Source organism: Lissotriton helveticus, chromosome 9 (genome assembly GCF_964261635.1).
Source record: "Lissotriton helveticus chromosome 9, aLisHel1.1, whole genome shotgun sequence".
Taxonomy (NCBI): domain Eukaryota; kingdom Metazoa; phylum Chordata; class Amphibia; order Caudata; family Salamandridae; genus Lissotriton; species Lissotriton helveticus.
The window spans coordinates 446,149,522-446,172,443 of NC_136070.1; the positions used below are offsets into that span (position 1 = coordinate 446,149,522).

The 22,922-nt window shown below is 46.5% G+C and overlaps 1 protein-coding gene across 1 annotated transcript in view; it reads left to right on the forward strand.

Annotated features, from left to right (window-relative positions):
• The window catches only part of ASPG (asparaginase), a 354,315-nt gene that overhangs the window by 139,248 nt on the left and 192,145 nt on the right, over positions 1 to 22,922 (forward strand). Inside the window, 1 exon segment of the mRNA XM_078660269.1 lies at positions 21,598 to 21,723. Coding sequence (XP_078516395.1) covers positions 21,598 to 21,723 — 126 coding nt within the window.

The following is a 22,922-nucleotide window of genomic DNA, read 5'->3' on the forward strand; positions in this document are numbered from 1 at the left end:
TCCCGCCTTCCAGGCTGTTGTGCTACTTGCATCTATCTTCCCCGGCATTCTATTATCTTTCGCCGACGCGTTTCGGGGCCAAGCCCCTTCATCTTGGGCGTGAACAAACGAGCTTACAACCTGCATGAGTGATTGCTTGTTTTTATTTCACCTTAACCCCGCCTCCATTGTCACGTGTTTGATCGATTACGCGGGGTGTTGTGGGGCATGTAGTTTGCCATGCAGGAATAAGTTCGAATTTGTAGGTTCAATTAAAGTTCCATTATTACTCTGAGTGAGTTCCAGGTAGGATTGGTGCAAGCCCATCATGCACATGGGGACGTGACACTGTTGGCAGCTCGGATCAGTTCCAAACTTCAGCTCCGTGCAGTCGATGGAGGGCGTTTCCTTCAGCTGCCGGTGGTGCCCTTCTCCACGGCCAGGCCGCGATCAAACACGTGACAATGGAGGCGGGGTTAAGGTGAAATAAAAACAAGCAATCACTCATGCAGGTTGTAAGCTCGTTTGTTCACGCCCAAGATGAAGGGGCTTGGCCCCGAAACGCGTCGGCGAAAGATAATAGAATGCCGGGGAAGATAGATGCAAGTAGCACAACAGCCTGGAAGGCGGGAGGTGACGTGTGCCTTCTCAATGCTTAGGGCAATTTGGTATAACATTAACGCACGGCGGCCTGGCCGTGGAGAAGGGCACCACCGGCAGCTGAAGGAAACGCCCTCCATCGACTGCACGGAGCTGAAGTTTGGAACTGATCCGAGCTGCCAACAGTGTCACGTCCCCATGTGCATGATGGGCTTGCACCAATCCTACCTGGAACTCACTCAGAGTAATAATGGAACTTTAATTGAACCTACAAATTCGAACTTATTCCTGCATGGCAAACTACATGCCCCACAACACCCCGCGTAATCGATCAAACACGTGACAATGGAGGCGGGGTTAAGGTGAAATAAAAACAAGCAATCACTCATGCAGGTTGTAAGCTCGTTTGTTCACGCCCAAGATGAAGGGGCTTGGCCCCGAAACGCGTCGGCGAAAGATAATAGAATGCCGGGGAAGATAGATGCAAGTAGCACAACAGCCTGGAAGGCGGGAGGTGACGTGTGCCTTCTCAATGCTTAGGGCAATTTGGTATAACATGTATATATATATATATGGAACTGATCCGAGCTGCCAACAGTGTCACGTCCCCATGTGCATGATGGGCTTGCACCAATCCTACCTGGAACTCACTCAGAGTAATAATGGAACTTTAATTGAACCTACAAATTCGAACTTATTCCTGCATGGCAAACTACATGCCCCACAACACCCCGCGTAATCGATCAAACACGTGACAATGGAGGCGGGGTTAAGGTGAAATAAAAACAAGCAATCACTCATGCAGGTTGTAAGCTCGTTTGTTCACGCCCAAGATGAAGGGGCTTGGCCCCGAAACGCGTCGGCGAAAGATAATAGAATGCCGGGGAAGATAGATGCAAGTAGCACAACAGCCTGGAAGGCGGGAGGTGACGTGTGCCTTCTCAATGCTTAGGGCAATTTGGTATAACATTAACGCACGGCGGCCTGGCCGTGGAGAAGGGCACCACCGGCAGCTGAAGGAAACGCCCTCCATCGACTGCACGGAGCTGAAGTTTGGAACTGATCCGAGCTGCCAACAGTGTCACGTCCCCATGTGCATGATGGGCTTGCACCAATCCTACCTGGAACTCACTCAGAGTAATAATGGAACTTTAATTGAACCTACAAATTCGAACTTATTCCTGCATGGCAAACTACATGCCCCACAACACCCCGCGTAATCGATCAAACACGTGACAATGGAGGCGGGGTTAAGGTGAAATAAAAACAAGCAATCACTCATGCAGGTTGTAAGCTCGTTTGTTCACGCCCAAGATGAAGGGGCTTGGCCCCGAAACGCGTCGGCGAAAGATAATAGAATGCCGGGGAAGATAGATGCAAGTAGCACAACAGCCTGGAAGGCGGGAGGTGACGTGTGCCTTCTCAATGCTTAGGGCAATTTGGTATAACATTAACGCACGGCGGCCTGGCCGTGGAGAAGGGCACCACCGGCAGCTGAAGGAAACGCCCTCCATCGACTGCACGGAGCTGAAGTTTGGAACTGATCCGAGCTGCCAACAGTGTCACGTCCCCATGTGCATGATGGGCTTGCACCAATCCTACCTGGAACTCACTCAGAGTAATAATGGAACTTTAATTGAACCTACAAATTCGAACTTATTCCTGCATGGCAAACTACATGCCCCACAACACCCCGCGTAATCGATCAAACACGTGACAATGGAGGCGGGGTTAAGGTGAAATAAAAACAAGCAATCACTCATGCAGGTTGTAAGCTCGTTTGTTCACGCCCAAGATGAAGGGGCTTGGCCCCGAAACGCGTCGGCGAAAGATAATAGAATGCCGGGGAAGATAGATGCAAGTAGCACAACAGCCTGGAAGGCGGGAGGTGACGTGTGCCTTCTCAATGCTTAGGGCAATTTGGTATAACATTAACGCACGGCGGCCTGGCCGTGGAGAAGGGCACCACCGGCAGCTGAAGGAAACGCCCTCCATCGACTGCACGGAGCTGAAGTTTGGAACTGATCCGAGCTGCCAACAGTGTCACGTCCCCATGTGCATGATGGGCTTGCACCAATCCTACCTGGAACTCACTCAGAGTAATAATGGAACTTTAATTGAACCTACAAATTCGAACTTATTCCTGCATGGCAAACTACATGCCCCACAACACCCCGCGTAATCGATCAAACACGTGACAATGGAGGCGGGGTTAAGGTGAAATAAAAACAAGCAATCACTCATGCAGGTTGTAAGCTCGTTTGTTCACGCCCAAGATGAAGGGGCTTGGCCCCGAAACGCGTCGGCGAAAGATAATAGAATGCCGGGGAAGATAGATGCAAGTAGCACAACAGCCTGGAAGGCGGGAGGTGACGTGTGCCTTCTCAATGCTTAGGGCAATTTGGTATAACATTAACGCACGGCGGCCTGGCCGTGGAGAAGGGCACCACCGGCAGCTGAAGGAAACGCCCTCCATCGACTGCACGGAGCTGAAGTTTGGAACTGATCCGAGCTGCCAACAGTGTCACGTCCCCATGTGCATGATGGGCTTGCACCAATCCTACCTGGAACTCACTCAGAGTAATAATGGAACTTTAATTGAACCTACAAATTCGAACTTATTCCTGCATGGCAAACTACATGCCCCACAACACCCCGCGTAATCGATCAAACACGTGACAATGGAGGCGGGGTTAAGGTGAAATAAAAACAAGCAATCACTCATGCAGGTTGTAAGCTCGTTTGTTCACGCCCAAGATGAAGGGGCTTGGCCCCGAAACGCGTCGGCGAAAGATAATAGAATGCCGGGGAAGATAGATGCAAGTAGCACAACAGCCTGGAAGGCGGGAGGTGACGTGTGCCTTCTCAATGCTTAGGGCAATTTGGTATAACATTAACGCACGGCGGCCTGGCCGTGGAGAAGGGCACCACCGGCAGCTGAAGGAAACGCCCTCCATCGACTGCACGGAGCTGAAGTTTGGAACTGATCCGAGCTGCCAACAGTGTCACGTCCCCATGTGCATGATGGGCTTGCACCAATCCTACCTGGAACTCACTCAGAGTAATAATGGAACTTTAATTGAACCTACAAATTCGAACTTATTCCTGCATGGCAAACTACATGCCCCACAACACCCCGCGTAATCGATCAAACACGTGACAATGGAGGCGGGGTTAAGGTGAAATAAAAACAAGCAATCACTCATGCAGGTTGTAAGCTCGTTTGTTCACGCCCAAGATGAAGGGGCTTGGCCCCGAAACGCGTCGGCGAAAGATAATAGAATGCCGGGGAAGATAGATGCAAGTAGCACAACAGCCTGGAAGGCGGGAGGTGACGTGTGCCTTCTCAATGCTTAGGGCAATTTGGTATAACATGTATATATATATATATATATGTGTGCATGTGTATACATGTGTGTATGTATATATATGTGTGTATATATATATATGTGTGTATATGTGTGTGTGTATATTTGTATATAGATGTATGTGTGTGTATATATATGTGTATGTATATATATGTGTATGTATATATATATATATATATATATATATATATACTGAAAAAACCATAGGTTTCACACCAGTTATGGTTAGCTGGAAATTTTACTCGCATAAAACCATTGAAATTCCCACATTATAGTTAGTTGGACTCACTATAACTTGCACGTCTGTAATGCACTGCTGATGACGTCACATATTGCATCACTCATGACAGTGTTTTTAAAAAAAACATTGATTGGTTAACTGGCTTATTAAGTGTATCTTAGTGAATACTTCTATTAGCGAGTAATGTTTAAATATTTAAATATATGCATGAGTGATGTAATATATATAATATATATATATATTTGTGTATGTATATATATGTGTGTATGTACAAATATATATATGTGTGTGTATGTATGTGTATATATATATATATATATATATATATATATGTGTGTATGTATCTATACTACTATTATAAAGGAAGAACTTTGAACCTTTGAGGCGGGTAAACTCGGAAACCACAGCGCCAATCCACACACCCGATACATTGTTGTAATCGTCAGGGTGTGCAGATGGACATAGGCTATATAAAGTAAAAAAATATACGTTATTTAAAAAAAAATGCCGGAAAAAAAAGTAGTCCCGTGGAAGAAGCGCCGGCCGCGAACTGCGTGCCGACGTCAGGAGCGCGGGGAGGAGCGGCGTCCAGGAGCGCGAGGAGGAGCGGCGGACATGGCGCGGGGAGGAGCGACGGACAAGCTGGGAGGAGGGGTGAGGAGCGGCGGACAGGCGGTGAGGAGCGGCGGACAGGCAGGGAGGAGCGGTGAGCAGCGGCGAGGAGCGGCGGAGCGGTGAACTGAGGAGCGCGGGGGAGGAGCGGCGGCTGAGGTAAGGCTCCAGGGGCAATGTCGGGGCAGGCGGGGGCCGGGGCGGGCGGGGACCCTGAACACTCATGGCGGGGGGCCCTGAACACTCATTTCGGGACGGGCTGCTATGTTGGGGCGGGTGGGGGTCGGGGAAGCCTGATTGCTCCCGGACAAGGTCGGGGCGGGCTGCTAGTATGTATATGTGTGTGTGTGTGTGTATATATATATATATATATAATATATATACACACACCAAGAAGACCCGTTTTCCACGAAGTCCGCGGCCCGTTCACAGATGGCGAGTCAAACCGAGCGGGACACTCGGCAATCAATCCACCACAGAAATCTTTTCTTCAAAGAAAGACTCGCACTTGGGATAACCTCAGTTTATTAAGCAAGGTAACGCGTTTCAACAGCGAAGGCTGTCTTGATCACACAATTTGCTTGCTGAAACAGGAAGTCTATACATAGGTATTAAACACTAACAAAGGACTCATAGTTTGATAACTAGTGTTTACATCTAAACCTTGGCGGCCATCTTAAGATGGTAAAAAATATATATATCACTGTAGGTTACACATGTTCATATTTAAGACATTTTTAGCATATGTACAATCCATGCGCCTGTTTCGAGACTATTTTTGGTATTTACATATGTACATAAATATATACATGTATTCAAACAAATTATACAATTCATTCGACATAGTGTCCAATTTGTCTCTCTGACATAAGCTATCCATACAAGGCATAGTGCCCAAATTCTATAGGAATTGTACTTATTAAACATGAAATAAATCAAAAATATTAAATGAACATGATCCTACAACTCATAATGTGTATATTTCAACGATGGACCAACATGTATACATAATATACCAACGAAATGCTCCCTGTGTCAGAAAAGAGATATAGAAAGTGCATAGAAAAATTAAGTGCAAAATATTAAGTGTTCTTATCTGAAAAAACAGGACCCAGGTGGAAAAGGGGGATGGGATATAAAAGACAGATGAATATTCCCGAATGCCGTTAGCCAATCCCTTCCACCTAAAAAATCAGATAAAGTTTAATATAAACAGTGTTGTGTTGTACGTGAAGCAAAATACATGGAAAAAAGCACTAAAACAGTTTTCAGTATAATGGAAAAATGAAAAAATTAAAAAACAGGCAAGTACAGATAGGAAAGAAATGCACATAGTTTAGACAGTACATTAGTCTTTTAAATGATAGGCAAGTTCTTCATCAAGATTGTGGCCTTTTGGGTACTTGGTTTCGAGATTAATTATCCATTTGGACTCACGTTTACGGAGAGCAAGGGTCCTATTACCTCCCCTAGGGCCGATATGTACTTGTTCCAATGCAAAGAAGCATAGTAGGTTGCTATTGGACTGATGAAAAAGTTCAAAATGCCTAACTATCGGATAGTGAGGGTCTTTGTTGGTTATAGCCCGCATATGTTCCAGTACTCTTTTTTTGGTTGCATTAGTGGTACTGCCAACACATTTCATTTTGCAAGGACACATGACTTGACTGTGTTCCGCCACTCAAACGCGGTGGCAACCGGGAGAAACTGTTGAGGCAGTTAGAAAGTAGATACATACTACAATTTAACACCAAGGCACCATCAGGCCTCAACACAACGGAGGACTTACACCACGTTCTATGACCCACCACCATACGCACACATGTCTATGTCATACTACATAGCTGAATCCACACACTGGTATGACATGATCTCTGCCTATTTATCTCCTATTTTTCCTTGGCATATTGATTGTATATAATGTAATTATTTGTGTTTTCTCACTGTAGCTGTTTAACCGTGTTCCTGCCTTTGGTTTCCTCATTTTATCTGCATCCACACAGATTCATATCGTCATGTTTAGCACTGTTTTGAATTTAGCCTTAGCTATTTTACACCGGAGTATTTATACAGCTATATGTGCACGTTGTATGGACTTCCGAGTCAAGTTGGATTTAACATATTAGTGACAGAATTTGGGCACTTTCCCTTTTCTGCTGTTTGGCCCCATACATTGTGTAACATTCTGAGAGTTAGGTGGAGGCTTAACTCTGTTGCTAGACAGACGATATTATGTTTATCTTATTTTATGCAAGATTCAAGATGGTAGTCATTTCTTTACCAGGACGTTTCTATTTCACTTTTTGTTCACATTAGGCAGTATGGATCAACTCCAATGCCTGTGAGGCTGGTACCACTTCCACGAATCACACTGTACATTTGCGCATACAGCACTCGCACGCCAGCCTCATTATGTATATACACACACACTAGGCTCACGTAATCACCGTTACCTTTCCCTCATATTCAGGGTCGGACTGGGAAACAAAACCGGCCCGGCAAAGTGCTCGGCCGGCCACCCCTCCCCACTGGGGTGTGGGGGGTCATGGAGGTGCCGCCGAGCTCTGACTGGGCCGGTTTTCGCCCGATTTTGGTACAGGGCTGATTTTGCAGCTATGCTGCAAAAACGGCCCTGTAACAAAAACGGCCCCCAGGGGCCCAAAACCAGCCCCCACCCGTGCGGCGCGCTATGGCCAGTCAGGGCCTGCTCATATTCATACCGACATGAACAGTGGCAGGCATCACACTAGAAGGTTTTTAGTGTGTGGTGTAACACATCACATTTTTTAATCTAGCGCATTTAGACATGAAGTGAACAGACCGTCCTTTGAGGACCCTCACTCACCCACGAGCCACATATTTCATAGGGCACTTTGCTTAAAGTTTGATTTCCCGCCGAGCAGCCGCATTACACATATATTTTAACAGATGCCGCTGTATACCTTGCCACCTATGCCGCGTGCTACATACCATGACATGTTAATGCTTATTCACTTGTAGCACCCATTTGGCTCTTTTAAATACACACACGGGGTTCCCAACGCTCACCAGTTAGCGCATTACACTGTTATATTTCTCCATTGACCAGTAACATCAGCTATCAATTAACCTCGTTGGTAGACACAGCTTATCTGTGGCTATCACCGGCTCTGATGTATGTGCTCAGCTTTTATAGTCCTACTACTATGTCTAGATGCCTTACAGCATACCAGTTGTAGTAATTCTGTGATGTCACACGTTGCTTTACCACACGTAGTAAATCTGCTGAATCATTGTGTTGAACATAGTGAAAATACTGCCATTCTTCCCACTGTATATAAAGCAAACTTTCACCATTACAGGCGCTATGTGATCAAGGCCGCATGTCTGGCGGCCGAAACGCGTCATTTGGACAACTGATGCTCTGAATAAACACCACTAAGCATTAAGCCTTGCCTATGGAGTCTGTTTCCCGGTTCTGCGCCGCTCCCCTGGATGGTTGCACTGCTGGGGATTTTGGTGTGATAAATATATATATATATTTATCATTTTTTGATACTCTTCTGGGGTAGACCGCTTGTATTTCCTGGGTTCCACCAGAATTTGGAGTATTTTGATTGTGTCCGTTATACTTGTCTTTGCCCTCAAGATGAATGTTAGGAGTGCGGGTCCTCCTGGATCTTTAATGCATTTGCCCATCCAGGGCTTGATTGGTGATGCATGTGATCACGTATTTGAGATTGTGCGGGGGGAAGGGGTTTATACAGTAGATATATTGGAAGGACGAGTACATTTACATATTTTTTCCTTTCTTTAGGATATACTGTTTATTTATTTATTTTATTCATTTTTACTGGTAATAACAGTAAGTTACTGTGTTTCCACATATTTGTGTACTGCGAGCCATGCCCATCCTGGGCTTTATTTTGTATTTTAGTCTTGGTGTATAATGATTTGAGACATTCCAAGATGGCGCCTATCCTTACTGTGTTTCCCTCCCCGCCCCATAGGCTAGTCCTATGTTTATGGTTTTGACCCGGATGTGGGAATATATGTTAGACGCCTCTGTCGGTTCGGTAAACTTCGAGGAAGGTTCCGACCGAAACGCGTCAGTGTGCTGTGAGCTAATAAACTTTTGAATTGAGACCCCTGCGAGTGCTTCCTTCGTCCTGCGGGTGATTGCCGCGTTGGGAGGCTGAGCGGTACTGGTTTTGCGAGTGCACCCTCGCAACGGGAGCACCCGCCTGTGAGTGCGACGCTTTGGTGCTTTTTGAGCTTCAATATATATATATATATATATATATATATATATATATATATATATATATATATATATATATATATATATACACATATATTCTAGTCCCCACCAATCAAATTATTTAAATGCACAGTAATTTTTTTTTTAATGGGGAACTTTAAAGGGTCCCCCTATAAAAAAAGATTTTTTTTAAGTAGGATGTGTGTAGCCCCAAGCAAAATGGATTAAAGGTTTTCAAACCTCAAGTTGGTGGTTGCGGTGTCGTCATTCCGGTGTAGGAGTGCTGGATTTTGTTCGCTGATATATATTCCACTCGCCATTTTCACACACACCCCCGGCCGCTTCAACAGATAACTTGAGGTTTATGGCGTGTGATGCCGAAAAGTAATCCAAACACGGTCTTTGTTGCTACGTCGCGCTCCAAAAAGAATACACAGGTCTGATCATAGCTTTATTCTGATTACGGTTTATTAAAGAAATGCAACACGAAAATTACATCGGTCAAAAGGCGTTTTGGAGAACAGCGTCTCCTTGATCACGGGTATGGGTGTGACAACAATTCAACCAATTTATGTACACCATGGTGAAAGGAGTCATACAGGTAGAGAGAGGACCGTGTGTGGAAAAATCATGACAGAAAACACACTATGTTTAACATCACCATTATTTTTAGTGAGCACCATAGATGCTTGAAACTAAAAAAAAAGGTTGTTAATTGCATGTGTCAGCTGCTGTTAAGGTGTTCATTCACACAAACGCATGGTGGTTAAAATAACACTACTATGTCAATAAGTCGCATAGAAATATAGGTGCACACTAAACTCAGCATCATCTGCAGCCAAGCACTCAGAATAAGACGGTTCTGTAGCAATGAGGCCACCTGTGAAGACCATCTACGGGAACTCGCTAATTATTTAAAAGGTGAGGCTACCATCTGCATATCATACAACAACAAATTGACAACCCTTTGCAGTTACCCAGGGAAGCACTTATTTGGATTACCAACAGCAGAAACAAGTGGCAGAACTCCATTTGTGGTTGACTACCATCAGCTCCCAACTACAGAAATATCATGCAAAAAAGCTTTCCCTTACTGTCTATTTGTGAAAAATTGCAAAATGTTTTTCCAAAACCCTCGGTGATTGCTTACCACAGAGCTCCCAATTTACGATCTCTTATTGTGAGAGCTGAACTCAAGCAAATTGCAACAAAGCAGGGCTTCATTGCTGTGTATCACCTATGAATACCTTTTACAAACTTCATCAGGAACTAGTTCTGTTATGAGAAGAACCTATGGAATAAGACAGCATCTTACAAGTTGCTTAACATGCATTATTTATGTGATTCAGTGCCAACGCAAAGCTTTAAAAAAGAAAATATGTCAGCCAAACAGTGAATGATTCAGGAACCACAAATCAGCAATAAAAAAACTTGACCAGCCTGTAGCCAATCATTTTACCCATGTGGATCATTTACTATAAGATTTGAAGATTCGGCCCGTGAAACATATTTTGTATTGTAATTGCATTGATATAGCGCTTACTACCCTGATGAGGCGTTGAAGCGCTTTTTTGGCGAGTAGCACGCTACTCCGGAACCCATAAAGGATTATTTTGAATTAGTATAGTGAAACATGATGGTAATTTGAGTGGTGGTTATTTTAGTCTGTAATTTGGATTCAGAAGGATGGCGGAGGGATAGAAGAGGGAAAACGGTTTGCATTTATATAGCGCTTGTTACCCCTGATGGGGTGTTGAAGCACTTTTTGGGCGAGTAGCTTGCTTCTCCGAACCCATAAAGAATTGGTGGTGAATTAGTATAGTTAAATATGAAATTAATTTGAGTGGTCGATATTAGTCAGTTATATCTTAAAGGAAGAACTACTGTACTCCAGAGAGAATTCAGCTGTGTCATCTGTGCAGCCACTGAGCAAACCATTGTGTAAAAGACGGAAGCTGAAACGTTGTAGTGGAAATATAATTTTGTTCTTTGGTGACTCCATCTGTTTGAGTCACTTCTTTTTTGGGTATGTGTGTGTGTTTGTGTGTGTGTGTATGTGAATATATATATATATATATATATATATATATATATATATATATTCTCATTCCTCAAAGTGCCCTAAGCATTCAAGAGGCACACTACAGGTCTCTGCCCTCCGGGCTTCCAGCTCAGCATGCCTCGCCACTTCACACTTCATTAAAACGCCCAACGCATTTCAGGGAACCACCCCCTTCCTCATGGGCTGCAATGAAGGCCCTCGATTTTGCATCAATTTCATGTGTGACCTTTTATTAGAAACAAGCCCCTCAGTGGCAGCCCATGAGGAAGGGGGTGGTTCCCTGAAACGCGTCAGGCGTTTTAATGAAGTGTGAAGCGGCGAGGCATGCTGAGCTGGAGCACTATTGCCTGCTGGAGGCCCTCTGCCCGCCATTTTGCTTTTCGCACCGCTGCAGACTGTGAGGACCTCAATCCAGTCGAGGGGGCCCTACTTGATTGCTGGGGAGAAGAGACCTCATTGAGAGGTCCACCGGGACAGGGGAAAGCTCAAGACACCTGCCTGCGACTGTTTTCTCGCCCGGTGGTCGGCTGCTCTCTGGTGAGTTGTGCAGAGCTGAGGCGCGGGTTGCAGGGCCTGCTGATGCACTCACAGGGCGATCCAGCATCGATCCCCAAGGCTTCAGAACATTGCAAGAGAGCCTCTAGAGGGGCCAGAGCCCCCCCCCCCTACCCGATCTTTGAGGCTGTGTGGCTGGGGGGCTCTTTGTCTTGGTCAGCTACCCCTGCAAGGTGGAATTCAGGATTTCGACTAGACCAAAGAAAGGGGTCCTTGGATCGCTGCCGAATCCTTTCATCACCCTGTCCTACGCTTGTCTGGACATTTTGACCCACAGTTCCTGGGGCTCCTGTGACAGGCTCCACCATCAGGGGCATCGCAACCTGAGAGACAACAAGGCCTGATTGCCCCCACAAGCCCAGCGGTGTGCTAACCTGCACCTAGGCCTAGAACATGGTCCTAGCTCTGTAGCAGGGTTGGCGGTGTGACTTCCGGCCTTAGCCCTCGATCGCTCTCCACTTGCCCGCGACACCCCAGAGTGCAGAAATGGCCTCAGCCCGAGCAAGAAGGGAGAAGTCCCTTAAGGAACTATTGCTCAAGTAGCCTGGGGGCTCAAACATCTCAAGGAGCATCTAAAGACCAGGGGCAAACAGACTTGAGTGACAAAGCAGATAGCCCTGCCACGAAAGCCTTCATGTTAGAGCTGTTCTCAGCTATTAAGGATGACAGCTTGGAATTGAAAGGGCAGCTTGCGTCCGACCTCAAAGAAGTGCGCCGAGATGTAGATGAGGTGGGTGAAAGAGTAGCTGCACTGGAGGAGCACAAATTGGCGAGAGAAGATAAGCTGCACCAACTACAGCAGGAGGTCCTTCGCCTACGGGACCAAAAGCTGGACCTCCAGGCCCATGCGGGGGATCTGGAAAACCGGTCACGAAGGAATAACGTTCGCATCCGAGCAGTGACCTGGAAGGCAGAAGGCGATGACCTGCGAGAATATGTCCTATCCCTCTTTCAGCAAATTCTGGGCGAGGATTGCCCCCAAAAGATACAGATGGATCGTGTTCACCATGTGGGCCTCCCTTGGGGCGGCAAAGCCCCTCCGCCCGATGTGTTGGTCTGTGTAGATCTTACGTGTGGCTAGAGCGGCTCAACCGATTCCGTTCAGGGGACACACACCGGCCCTCTTCCGGGACCTGGCGGCGTCGACACTAGCGAAGCAGAGAGACTTTCGAAGCATCTCGTCCTACCTCCGGGACAAAGGAATTCCATATTCACTCAGACTAGACATGCTCCTGGTTTCTAATGCACTCTTCCCTAGGGTACTAGACACCTCAATTGCTGTATGCTCCCTCTCAGATCATGCACATGTTTCCCTCTCTGTGCGCCCCGAGGGGATTGGTTATGCACTGGCTCGATGGCGATTGCGCGTGGTTCTTCTACACTCTCCCCACTGTGGTGAAGGAGGTGTGCCCCAAGATTACGGATTACCTACAACTTAATGATAACCGTGCAACCTCCTTGGCAGCGGTATGGGATGCGCTCAAAGCGGTCATCCGTGGAGAGTTCATGGCCATCTCATCTGCTGAGGCGCACAAGCGCAAGGAGGCCCGCTTAGCCCTTGAACAGGAGGTAGCAGAACTGGAAGCAATACATAAACATACCAGGGCCCCCCGGGTCTGGCGCGAGATGGAAAAGAAACAAACCCTCCTTAAACGTCTCGACCTGGATAGGGCTGAGTACGCCCTGATCCGCCTTCGGCACAAGTTCTATCTGGGAGGTGAAAAGTGTGGGAAGGTGTTGGGGCAGAAACTACGGGCCAGGGCAGTTGCCGGGCCATCCCTTTCCTTAGAAGCTCCGCAGGGGAGGAACTCCATCTGGATTCCCAGATTGTTGAAGAATCTCGATGTTTCTATCACTCCCTATATAGCCCCGACCATCAAGGCGTTCCTGTGTCCCGGGATTATCTAATGTCTAGCCAATTCACACTTCTCCCAAAGTCAGAAGCAGACCCTCTCATGGCCCCTATTCGACTGGAAGAGGTCATCTTCACTATAGCTAAACTGAGACTAGATAAATCACCTGGCCCGACGGCTACCCTGCTCTTTTCTATAAAACGCTCTGTCACAAACTGGTCCCCTTACTCACTTGTTTGTTCAATTCCTTCCAAGATAGCGGAGCGATGACAAACTCGATGGGAGAGACAGCAATTTCTGTGCTCCTTAAGCCTTCTAAGGACCCAAGACACTGCGGTTCGTACCGCCCAATCTCGCTACTCAACATCCATGCAAATTTGTTCACGGGCATCCTTGCCTCACGGCTGAATCCCCTCATGGCTGGTCTCATCGACCCTGATCGGGCAGGATTCATCCCCACTTGGCAGGGAAGCATTAACACTAAGCGCCTCCTACACCTCATTGACAGTGTCCACCGCTCTAAGATTGGCGGGATGCTCTTCTTAGTGGACGCGGAGAAGGTGTTTGACAGAATATGCTGGTCATACCTGTTTGACGTCCTCCGAAGTTTCAGGTTTGGTCCCCGTTTTTTCGCTTGGATACAATGCATTTACCAGGCCCCTCGGGCGTTTGTGCGGGTCAGTGGGGTCTCCTCCGCTCCTTTCCGCATTGCCCAGGGCACGAGACCAGGGTGTCCCCTATCGCCCCTTTTATTTGTCCTTTACATGGAACCCCTCGCACAGAAAATCCGGGACCATCCAGACATTCAGGGCCTCAAATTCGGGGGCAACTACCACAAGGTCCGCCTGTATGCCGATGATATTATCCTCTCCCTCGCGCAGCCACTTACTTCCCTTCTCGCACCTGCAGACGAACTTGAAGCCTTTGGCCGGATTTCGGGCTTTCAGGTAAACCTCAACAAGTCTCAGATCCTCAACCTGTACCTGCCACAAATACAGGCTGAGACCCTTCAACGGTCGCTCCCCTTGCAATGGTCACATGACCCAGTCCCATACCTGGGTATCCTTTTGACCCCAATCCCACACACTCTGAAAGTTAACTACAAGGCTCTAATGGCACAGACACAAAGTGCCCTAGGTGGATGGCTAAACATATGCTATTATGGTTCAGGCGCATCGCGGCGATACAAATTATGCTATTGCCTCGCATCTCATATATATCCCAAACCTTTCCGTTGACTCCGCCACCTGGCACTGTGCGTTCACTTCAGCTGGCTTTAAACAGTTTTGTGTGGGGTAACAAAGCCTGTCTCTCGGTGGCACAACTTTCGCGCTCCAGAGACGACGGTGGGTGAGGCTACCACTCATCCATAGATACTTACAGGCGGCACATCTGCGTTATGTGCTGGAATGGAATCGTCCGCTGTCAGAGAAGCACTGGACCTTCATGAACCAGGCGGTGGCAGGTGCCGATGTCTGGCGAGAAATTTGGCTTCCCCGCCGCCTTCGCTCCTGGGGCCTTTATTCGTCCCCAGTTACGGCAGCCGCCATGAAAGTGTGGGATAAGGTAGCACTTGCAAAAGGCCTCACCACATTTCCCTCTCCGATGACGCCCCGGGTGTGAAGTCCACTGTAGCCAAAAGATGGAGAGAGGCGGGCTGCAAGCGATTGGGACACCTGTTTGATCTCAAGGGTATCATTCTGTTTAGCCGAATACGCCATGATCTTGACCTCCCCAGCTCAGATGAATATTACTATGTGTAATTGCGGCACGGGCCACCTCTCGGGCCTACCTTTCACGAGCTTCTTGTGAACTTACCTCTATTGAACAGTGGGTGACGAAGAAAGAGGACGACCAACATCTCATAACAGAACTATATATGCTCCTTACTCCAAATCCGAAAGGAACTTTCACTCATGGACAACTCAGGTGGGAGGCAGAACTAGGTAGAGTTCTCACAGACAAAGAATGGTATAACATTCATTATAGGGCACACCACACTGCATATCGTACAGCTGGGAACGAATCTGCGTTTAAAGTTGTGACATATTGGTATCTCACCCCTGCTAGGATTCACCAATGGAAGAAAAACCACACTGAGCAATGCTGGTGTGGCTGTGGGATGTCAGGCTGCCTTGTGCACCTACTATGGCATTACCAGAGGCTAGAGCGATTCTGGGAATTGGTTCTCAATGAAATTGATGCAGCCTTTGACACCGAGATACCCCGCTTCTCAGCCTACACACTTTTAGGGCTGTCAAACCCCCTTACCTTCCCTCCGAGGTCACTGCGCGGTTGGCAAATAGCATTGGCTCTCCTTGCAGCGCGTCAGGCGATCCTACTACACTGGGGCACTACGACAGTACCTTATCATTCGGCCTGGATCCATAGCCTCTGGATGACCATAGCAATGGAACGGCTCACTAATCCAGACTCAGAAAGTTGAGCAATATGCCGGACTTTGTGCTCCATTTAATACATTGCTATCGAAAGATCTCCGTGAGGTCACTTGCCCCAAACTCCTACAAGTTTTGCATTTGATACCTCCCCCAGTGTGCTGCGCAGACCCCTAGGGAAAAGGAGCGAGAGCGGGTGGGCTGGGGAAATACGGCTCCTTTATAACTCTAGATATTCAGATATGGAGCCCACCCCCCCCTTTAGGTCTCGCCTGAGCCAGCGCATGCGCTGCTCTGGCGAGACATTTAGTAAGCGGGGTTTTGAAAGTGCTACCCCATGCTTTTGATGGCCTATCGCTTGCGTTCACGCGCGCGCACCAGCCAGCTTTCACCGAGGCGCCATCTGAACCACGATCTGTTTCACTTTCGCGTTCCACTTTCGCGCGCGCGCACTCCCGTTCACGGCCGTACGTCTTGTTTTATTTCCTTCTAATGCGCGCGGGCGCGCACACAACTCCCGCTTCTCCCCCTCTCCCACCACATATCGCGACCAACACTTGTTATTATATATTCTGAAATTGACCTTAAACACAGAAACAATGCTGTAACAATTTATTTATAAGTTTTGTAGAGTTACCACAAGCCACTTTCCAGCACTGATCACTATTAACTATTATATGAGAATTTACCGAGAACTTGTTGATACAGCTCTTCTGCCGGTAATGGCGTGTGCGGACTGCAGCGGGGCTGGCTTTTTGTGCCTAAATCATATATTAAGCAATAAATCGCCACAGGTGGTTTTCATAAATCAGAAGTAGCTCTAGCTATTGAAGAAGACGGTCGCCGCTTTCCACTTGCCCTGTACAACCGCATTACCTCCCGCACACACTCACAGATAAACACATCATGTATGGGTCAATATTTTGAGGCTCAAACACTGAGGAGATACATTTCCAGGCAGCAGTTTTTATCCAACACGCCAACAATGACATTTCGCTAATATTCTCCGACTTCGATCCGGAGACCTACATGGAATAAGTTGGTGTTTTTCACCACCCCTGCCATAGGAAGGCTGTGCAGGTCACGGAAATAAAACCCACAACTGTCTCAGAGCGATTGTCTCAGCAGAAGGGCTGTGATGTTCAGAGAATGAAACATTAAAGGACATTTTTGCAGGATAAAATCCCGGTGCAATAGTGGCATAAACAAGGGCTTCAGTTTTTCAACAGCCTTTCAGAAATATCGATAGTTACAGAAGGACAACACATGTCACGCTCTCACTGTCCCTAGCAATGTTGCTGATATAAATCCTTCGAGCTTGTGGCAAAGAGGGCGGCGCGAACAGCTGTTGAACCCAGAGGCGTAAGTGAACCACACAACTGTGTCGTATCCATTTATTTAATTTACAATTTGTTTGCTCTAATTTGGAGCCCACTTAATCTGGCATAGTAGTTAACTGCCTGGTTACTCTATGTAGATGGGCATACCGATCATGGACAAACAGCACAGAAGAACGTATACAGTCATTCCATCTCACAGAACAATAAAGGCACACTACACTTCCCAGTATATACGTTGTTTAGAGTAGCAAGATAAGAAAGGCAAGTCTGGTTCGAAGAAGTTAAGCTAAAGAGAAGAGCAGCAGACCCTAAGAAGGACAGCAATTAGAGGGCCATACTGTGCGCTTTGTTGAGCTCGAACAATTAAAAATTACCAGATGATTTCATGTCATTGGAGACACCATTTTGCAGTCCCAGTCGTTCACTTACAATACACACATGCAGGGGTTTAAGCAGGCCAGGTCCTGCTGGTGCTCCGCACCAACAGTTATAACAAGCATTGGCATAGCCAATAGGTCTCGCTTTTGGGACCTTATAAGTATTTAGTCATGCATCACAATATCCTTTGTGCAACAACATCAACTGTTGCATGGCTAAGCACTTATAAGGTCCCAAAGGCGAGACCTATTGGCTATGCCAATGCTTGTTTTTTTTGTTTTTCGGGTATGGGGGGTGGGTGGGTGGGAAGGAGGGGGTTCTCTTTGTATTCTTTTCTCATTGTTGTTTCCCCTCTGTTGACTCTTGCTTTGGGCCACATTGACTTTCTGAAGATACAGGCAGTCTGGACATAATAGCCTTGCTTCGATTTGATGCCTGCCCCCGAGATGTAGGCCCTAATACAATGCCTTCTGAACACCTTGGCAAGCACTGTTTGTAGCTGCCGGCCCCTGTGGTTGTAGGCTGAAGGCTGTGTCACCATTCAAATGTCTAATAAAATAGATTTGTTCCATAAAAGTATAGGGCCACGGAGTGAACGCTGACTGCCAGGACTTATGACTGGCTAACCATTAGGGATCTTAATTCACTTTGCCTCACACACCAGCTGATTACCTGTTATCGGCCCGCTCATGACGCCACTGGCTTAGATATTTAAGACTACCTGAATCGTATCTGTATTCTAGAGCCTTCCTGAAACGTGCAGATCAACTGGCAGCCTTCACTAAGTGAGGGACGCCTAAGGGAATCAACCCCCATGTTGGGCTGTCATTCTTTTCCCTTACCCTGAAGAAGACCCGCCACGACACTTGTTCAATAACACTTTTGTCAGGGTCTAAACGCCGACGATAGTATGTGGCTCAGCTCTATCAAGTCGCTTGGTTTCATACCAATAAGCAGTTGTGCTATTCACCAGAGATATTGTCTTCTTCGTTATTCTGACCACCTTTCTATACGATATGCACTGCACCACTGTCACTGAGCACTCATTGCCACTATAATATGTCACTCCAATATTGCATTGAATATTGACAGCCTTGTAAATACCTGTAAAGCTACATGAATGTTCTACTTAACATAAAATAATACTTTTGCAAGCACTTACTTGCCAGTGTTTTTGTGTTCCAACTGCATTGAATAAACGTGCTACTCTATGATGTATTTATTATTTGTAAAGCAATTGCTCTTTCCCGACAGAACCATTGTAGCTTCTCATAAAAGGATAGGGCAGTCTTTCCCCACACCTGTCATCAGAGAGAGCGGTCTGAAAGGAGCGCCCAGTCCCTCTCCACACCCTACTACGCACACCTATCATTACAGGGATAAGTCTCAGCAGAGAGGTCAGTCCCTCCACACATCCTACTGTGCAGACCCGTCTTTTGAGAGAGGTCTGAAAGGATAGTCACGCCCCACCCCACACCTTACTATGCACACCTATCATTACAGAGAGAGGCCTCAGAAGAGAGGCCAGCCCCTTCCCACACCTCACTACGCACACCCGTCATCTTGAGAGATGGGTCTGAAAGGATAGGGCGGTTCCTATCCACACCGTACTGACCACACCAATCACTGTGAGCAGGGCTTTAAGTGGTATGAATAAACTGGGGGGGGTGGTCTCTCAAAGGGGCGTGGCCAATGAATGTAATTAAGGATGTGCCTTAAAACAAGAAAGCTAAAAAAATCTGTGCTTAGCACAGTGTGCTGCCCGACTTGTATTTTGCTGTTTCTGTCATTGCATCCAGATATGACATAACTAGTAACATCATACCTACAACAAGTCAGGACTATTGACTTTACCAATGGTTGTTAGTTACATATGATAAATAAGCAGCAACTATGGCTTGTTGTACATAATATTGAAAAAGCTTCCACTTAAAGCCCTGGTGACACCACAACGATGTTGCTGCTCCCGAGTTTCAAAAAGAGAAGGGAAATCCAGAGAGAAAATGACTCTCTTAAAGGATTTCCCTTCCCCTACAATCTCACCTGGCAAGACCTCATGCAATAACTTCTCCACTAGTGAGAACTGAGCTGTGTGAGCACGCGCTCATTAATGTGCCTGCTGTCACTGCATTCCGGAAAAACACGGACCGCCTGTGCCAGGGCACAAAATGGAGCTCGACAGAGACCCATTTCAAGGCCCTCTTTAAAAAACTGCTGGTGCTCAGCACCAGAGAGACCCGGCCCACTTAAAGCCCTGACTGTGAGAGTAAAGACACCTTAAAAAAAGATTGCTAGTGACATGCCTCAGGTGGCGAAAGTGGCCACTATCTGTTTCGCCGTTCTAAAATGGCTGAGGAAAAATATTTGGTTACTTTCATTCCCATCCCAAAGGACGGTTATTCAGGCACTTATTCTGTCAAGGCTGCAATATGGCAACGCCCTTTATCTGGGGATGGATATAGCCTCCATCAAACGGTTGCAAATAGTCCTGAACTCAGCTGCTAGGCTGCTCTACAGTCTCCCTAAAAGGTGCCTCAGCATCTCCCCTCCTCACGGAGCTTCACTGGCTCATGGTGGAAAAGCGGATGATTCAATTTAAAGCCTTGTGCTATGTGCGAAGAGCAAGGTCAGGTCTCCGTTCACGATACCTTCAAGAACTGTTGAGTTCAGATCAGCCTGCTCATCCCCTACGTTCAAGCGACCTATCCATTTGCACAGTCCGCAGAGTCAGACGGGCATGCATGCGATGCTGGCCATTCGTCTGTCAGGGTCCCAAGGTGTGGAATGCCTTACCTGGACCATTGAGAACCTGCATCTCTCTGACCATCTTTCGAAAATAACTGAAGACCTTGGTGTTTTGAGTCAGTGGCAATTAATTCTTGTGGAATCCCCAATAATTACCTGTTGCTCAATTTATCTTAAAAGCGAAACTGACTGCTTTTGCCAGTATTTGTTTGCTAATGCTGTTATTGCTTAATTTTCATAACGATCTCCACAGTTATGAACTTTGGTAAACAAGATCACTTTGAATGATGGGGACTACGTAGTCCTGTAGCTCATTTCATTTTAAATACTTCGGTAAGCGAAGGCACGAGATCCTGGTTGTTTAATTATTTACTGCACCTCTAGGTTGTGAAACCGTGCCAAGTCGTTAAACTCCACTGCCATTTGTATTTCAAATCTGAGTATTTTAATAGTACGCTAATGATAGAATGCAACTGAAATTGTACTGCCTACTGCTTCTAGAAGGTGTAAAGTTTCACTGCTAAGGCTACCAGTCCCGTGCCTGATTTGGTTGCTCCCACCATTGAAATGTATGTTCCATAACCTAAACCTACCTCTAACCCATACAGGTAGCTGTTGAATGGCTTTGCCTTCATTTTGCTAATTTTTTGGCGCAGGTGGGATTGGTTGTGGCCAGGAGGCTGCTTTAGCTCATTCGCCAGCTTCCTATAATCTTTAAAAAAAGAAATCAACTCAGACATACATACACACCCATATAATCAGAGGGGCTCAACTGTCATTCACGTTTTGCTTCCGCCTACCACAGTCTGGAGCATGGGGCAAGGGGACTTCACAGACAAGAGTACCTTTTCTTTGCGCCAATGAAAATTAACTGATAAAACCACTGTAAGTGTTTCTCTAGCTCTACTAAGTACACTTACCTTCAGAGAAGCACCCATACTGGTCATTTAAAATTGTTTGAATTGGTTATTTCTTTCACGTTTTTTTTGCAAGCATATGGCCACCACGTTGAGATGGCAGCATGATTTTTTCAGTTTTAGTTTAGTGGCATGGGCTTGCAAAGTAAGAAAATTTAACCATTGCATCAGCTTGCCAAGGTTGGCTCTACTAACGATTCTGTGCTAATGAGTGGTAATGCCATTAGGGCTGGAAAAATGATGGGAAATATGAGTACTGTATTAGCTAGGGAAAAAAATGGTTTATTTTAACAACTTTTTCTCATTCTCAGAAAAACTATGAACAGTATGATGGCTTTGTGGTTTTACATGGTACCGACACGATGGCCTACACAGCGTCAGCCCTGTCCTTTATGTGTGAGAACCTCGGTAAAACTATTGTGCTAACCGGCTCTCAGGTAAGATGTCTGCGCAGTTTTACTCCGCTTTCATGACACGCGCCAGCTGTGTGCGTCTTGCTAATCGTTTTTGGTTTTCGTGATATATTTTGCTTTTTTATGTTGTGTGGTCAGATTTTCGTCTCACCAGGTTCGTTTTCCAAGTGTAAATCACATCTGCTTTACAGACGTTATATACACAATCTGAAAAAACAACTGTTTTTACCATCTCTTGTTGGTCCACTAATTGAATGTAGTGCAACATAAATATGATATTTGACTGACAACTAACCTCCTTTTGTATTGTATGTGCATTTTTTAATAAAACATTTTAAATTTGGAAGAAAATTCATTCAAATTCATAGGGCACATGCAGAGTTCAAGTCACAGTTGTAGATATTCTGTGAGATACTGACACATACATGTCTGTAGTCATATATTTAGCTTTGTGGACCAGGGGTATTTGTTTCTTTATAGTTCTAATATTTAAACCTTCAAGTCTCTAAACCAGTCTTCCATTTGGCCTGAGTGGAAGGGGGGGCTGGGGGGGAGGGATTCTTGTTCTCAACATTGTGCAGTGTCACTTTTTTTCAAGTCCTAAGACCAAACAGGTTTTCGCATACCTATTAATGCCCAGCTGTTCCAGAATATTCAACAAAGTAATGTGAGGAGTGAGTAATAAGATGATCAAAAACTTAGGCAAGCACCTGTTGCTCTGCCATCGAAATGACCCTGACGTTTCAGCAATTCCAGACTTTCAAACCTGCAAATCAATCAGTATTGATATTGGCAGTAATCGCCCCTGGCAGCAGCGGCGATTCACAAACTGCAACAGTCAAAATCTCATCTATTTGATAACCTGTCTGTGTCAGCCAGCCTGGCACTCACCGGGTGATGATCTCCGCACCTCCTTCTAGACACCAGCTCACTACTGTTTGCAGTCTATCACTCACTCCTCACCTCCCTGGCACTCACCCTTCACTCCTCGGGCCTGGCAGTCACTCCTCGCACCTGGCACTCACCCTTCTTCCTCTCTGGCACTCAGCATTGACTCTGCGTGACACTCAACTGTCACCTCCCTGACACTCACCCATGTCCCTTCTGGCATTCACTACTCTCCCCCTTGGCACTCACCCTTCACCTCCATGGCATGAGCCCTTCATCCCCCTTTCCTGGCAGCTACCCTTCACCCCTTCCCCGGCACTCACCCTTGACCCTCC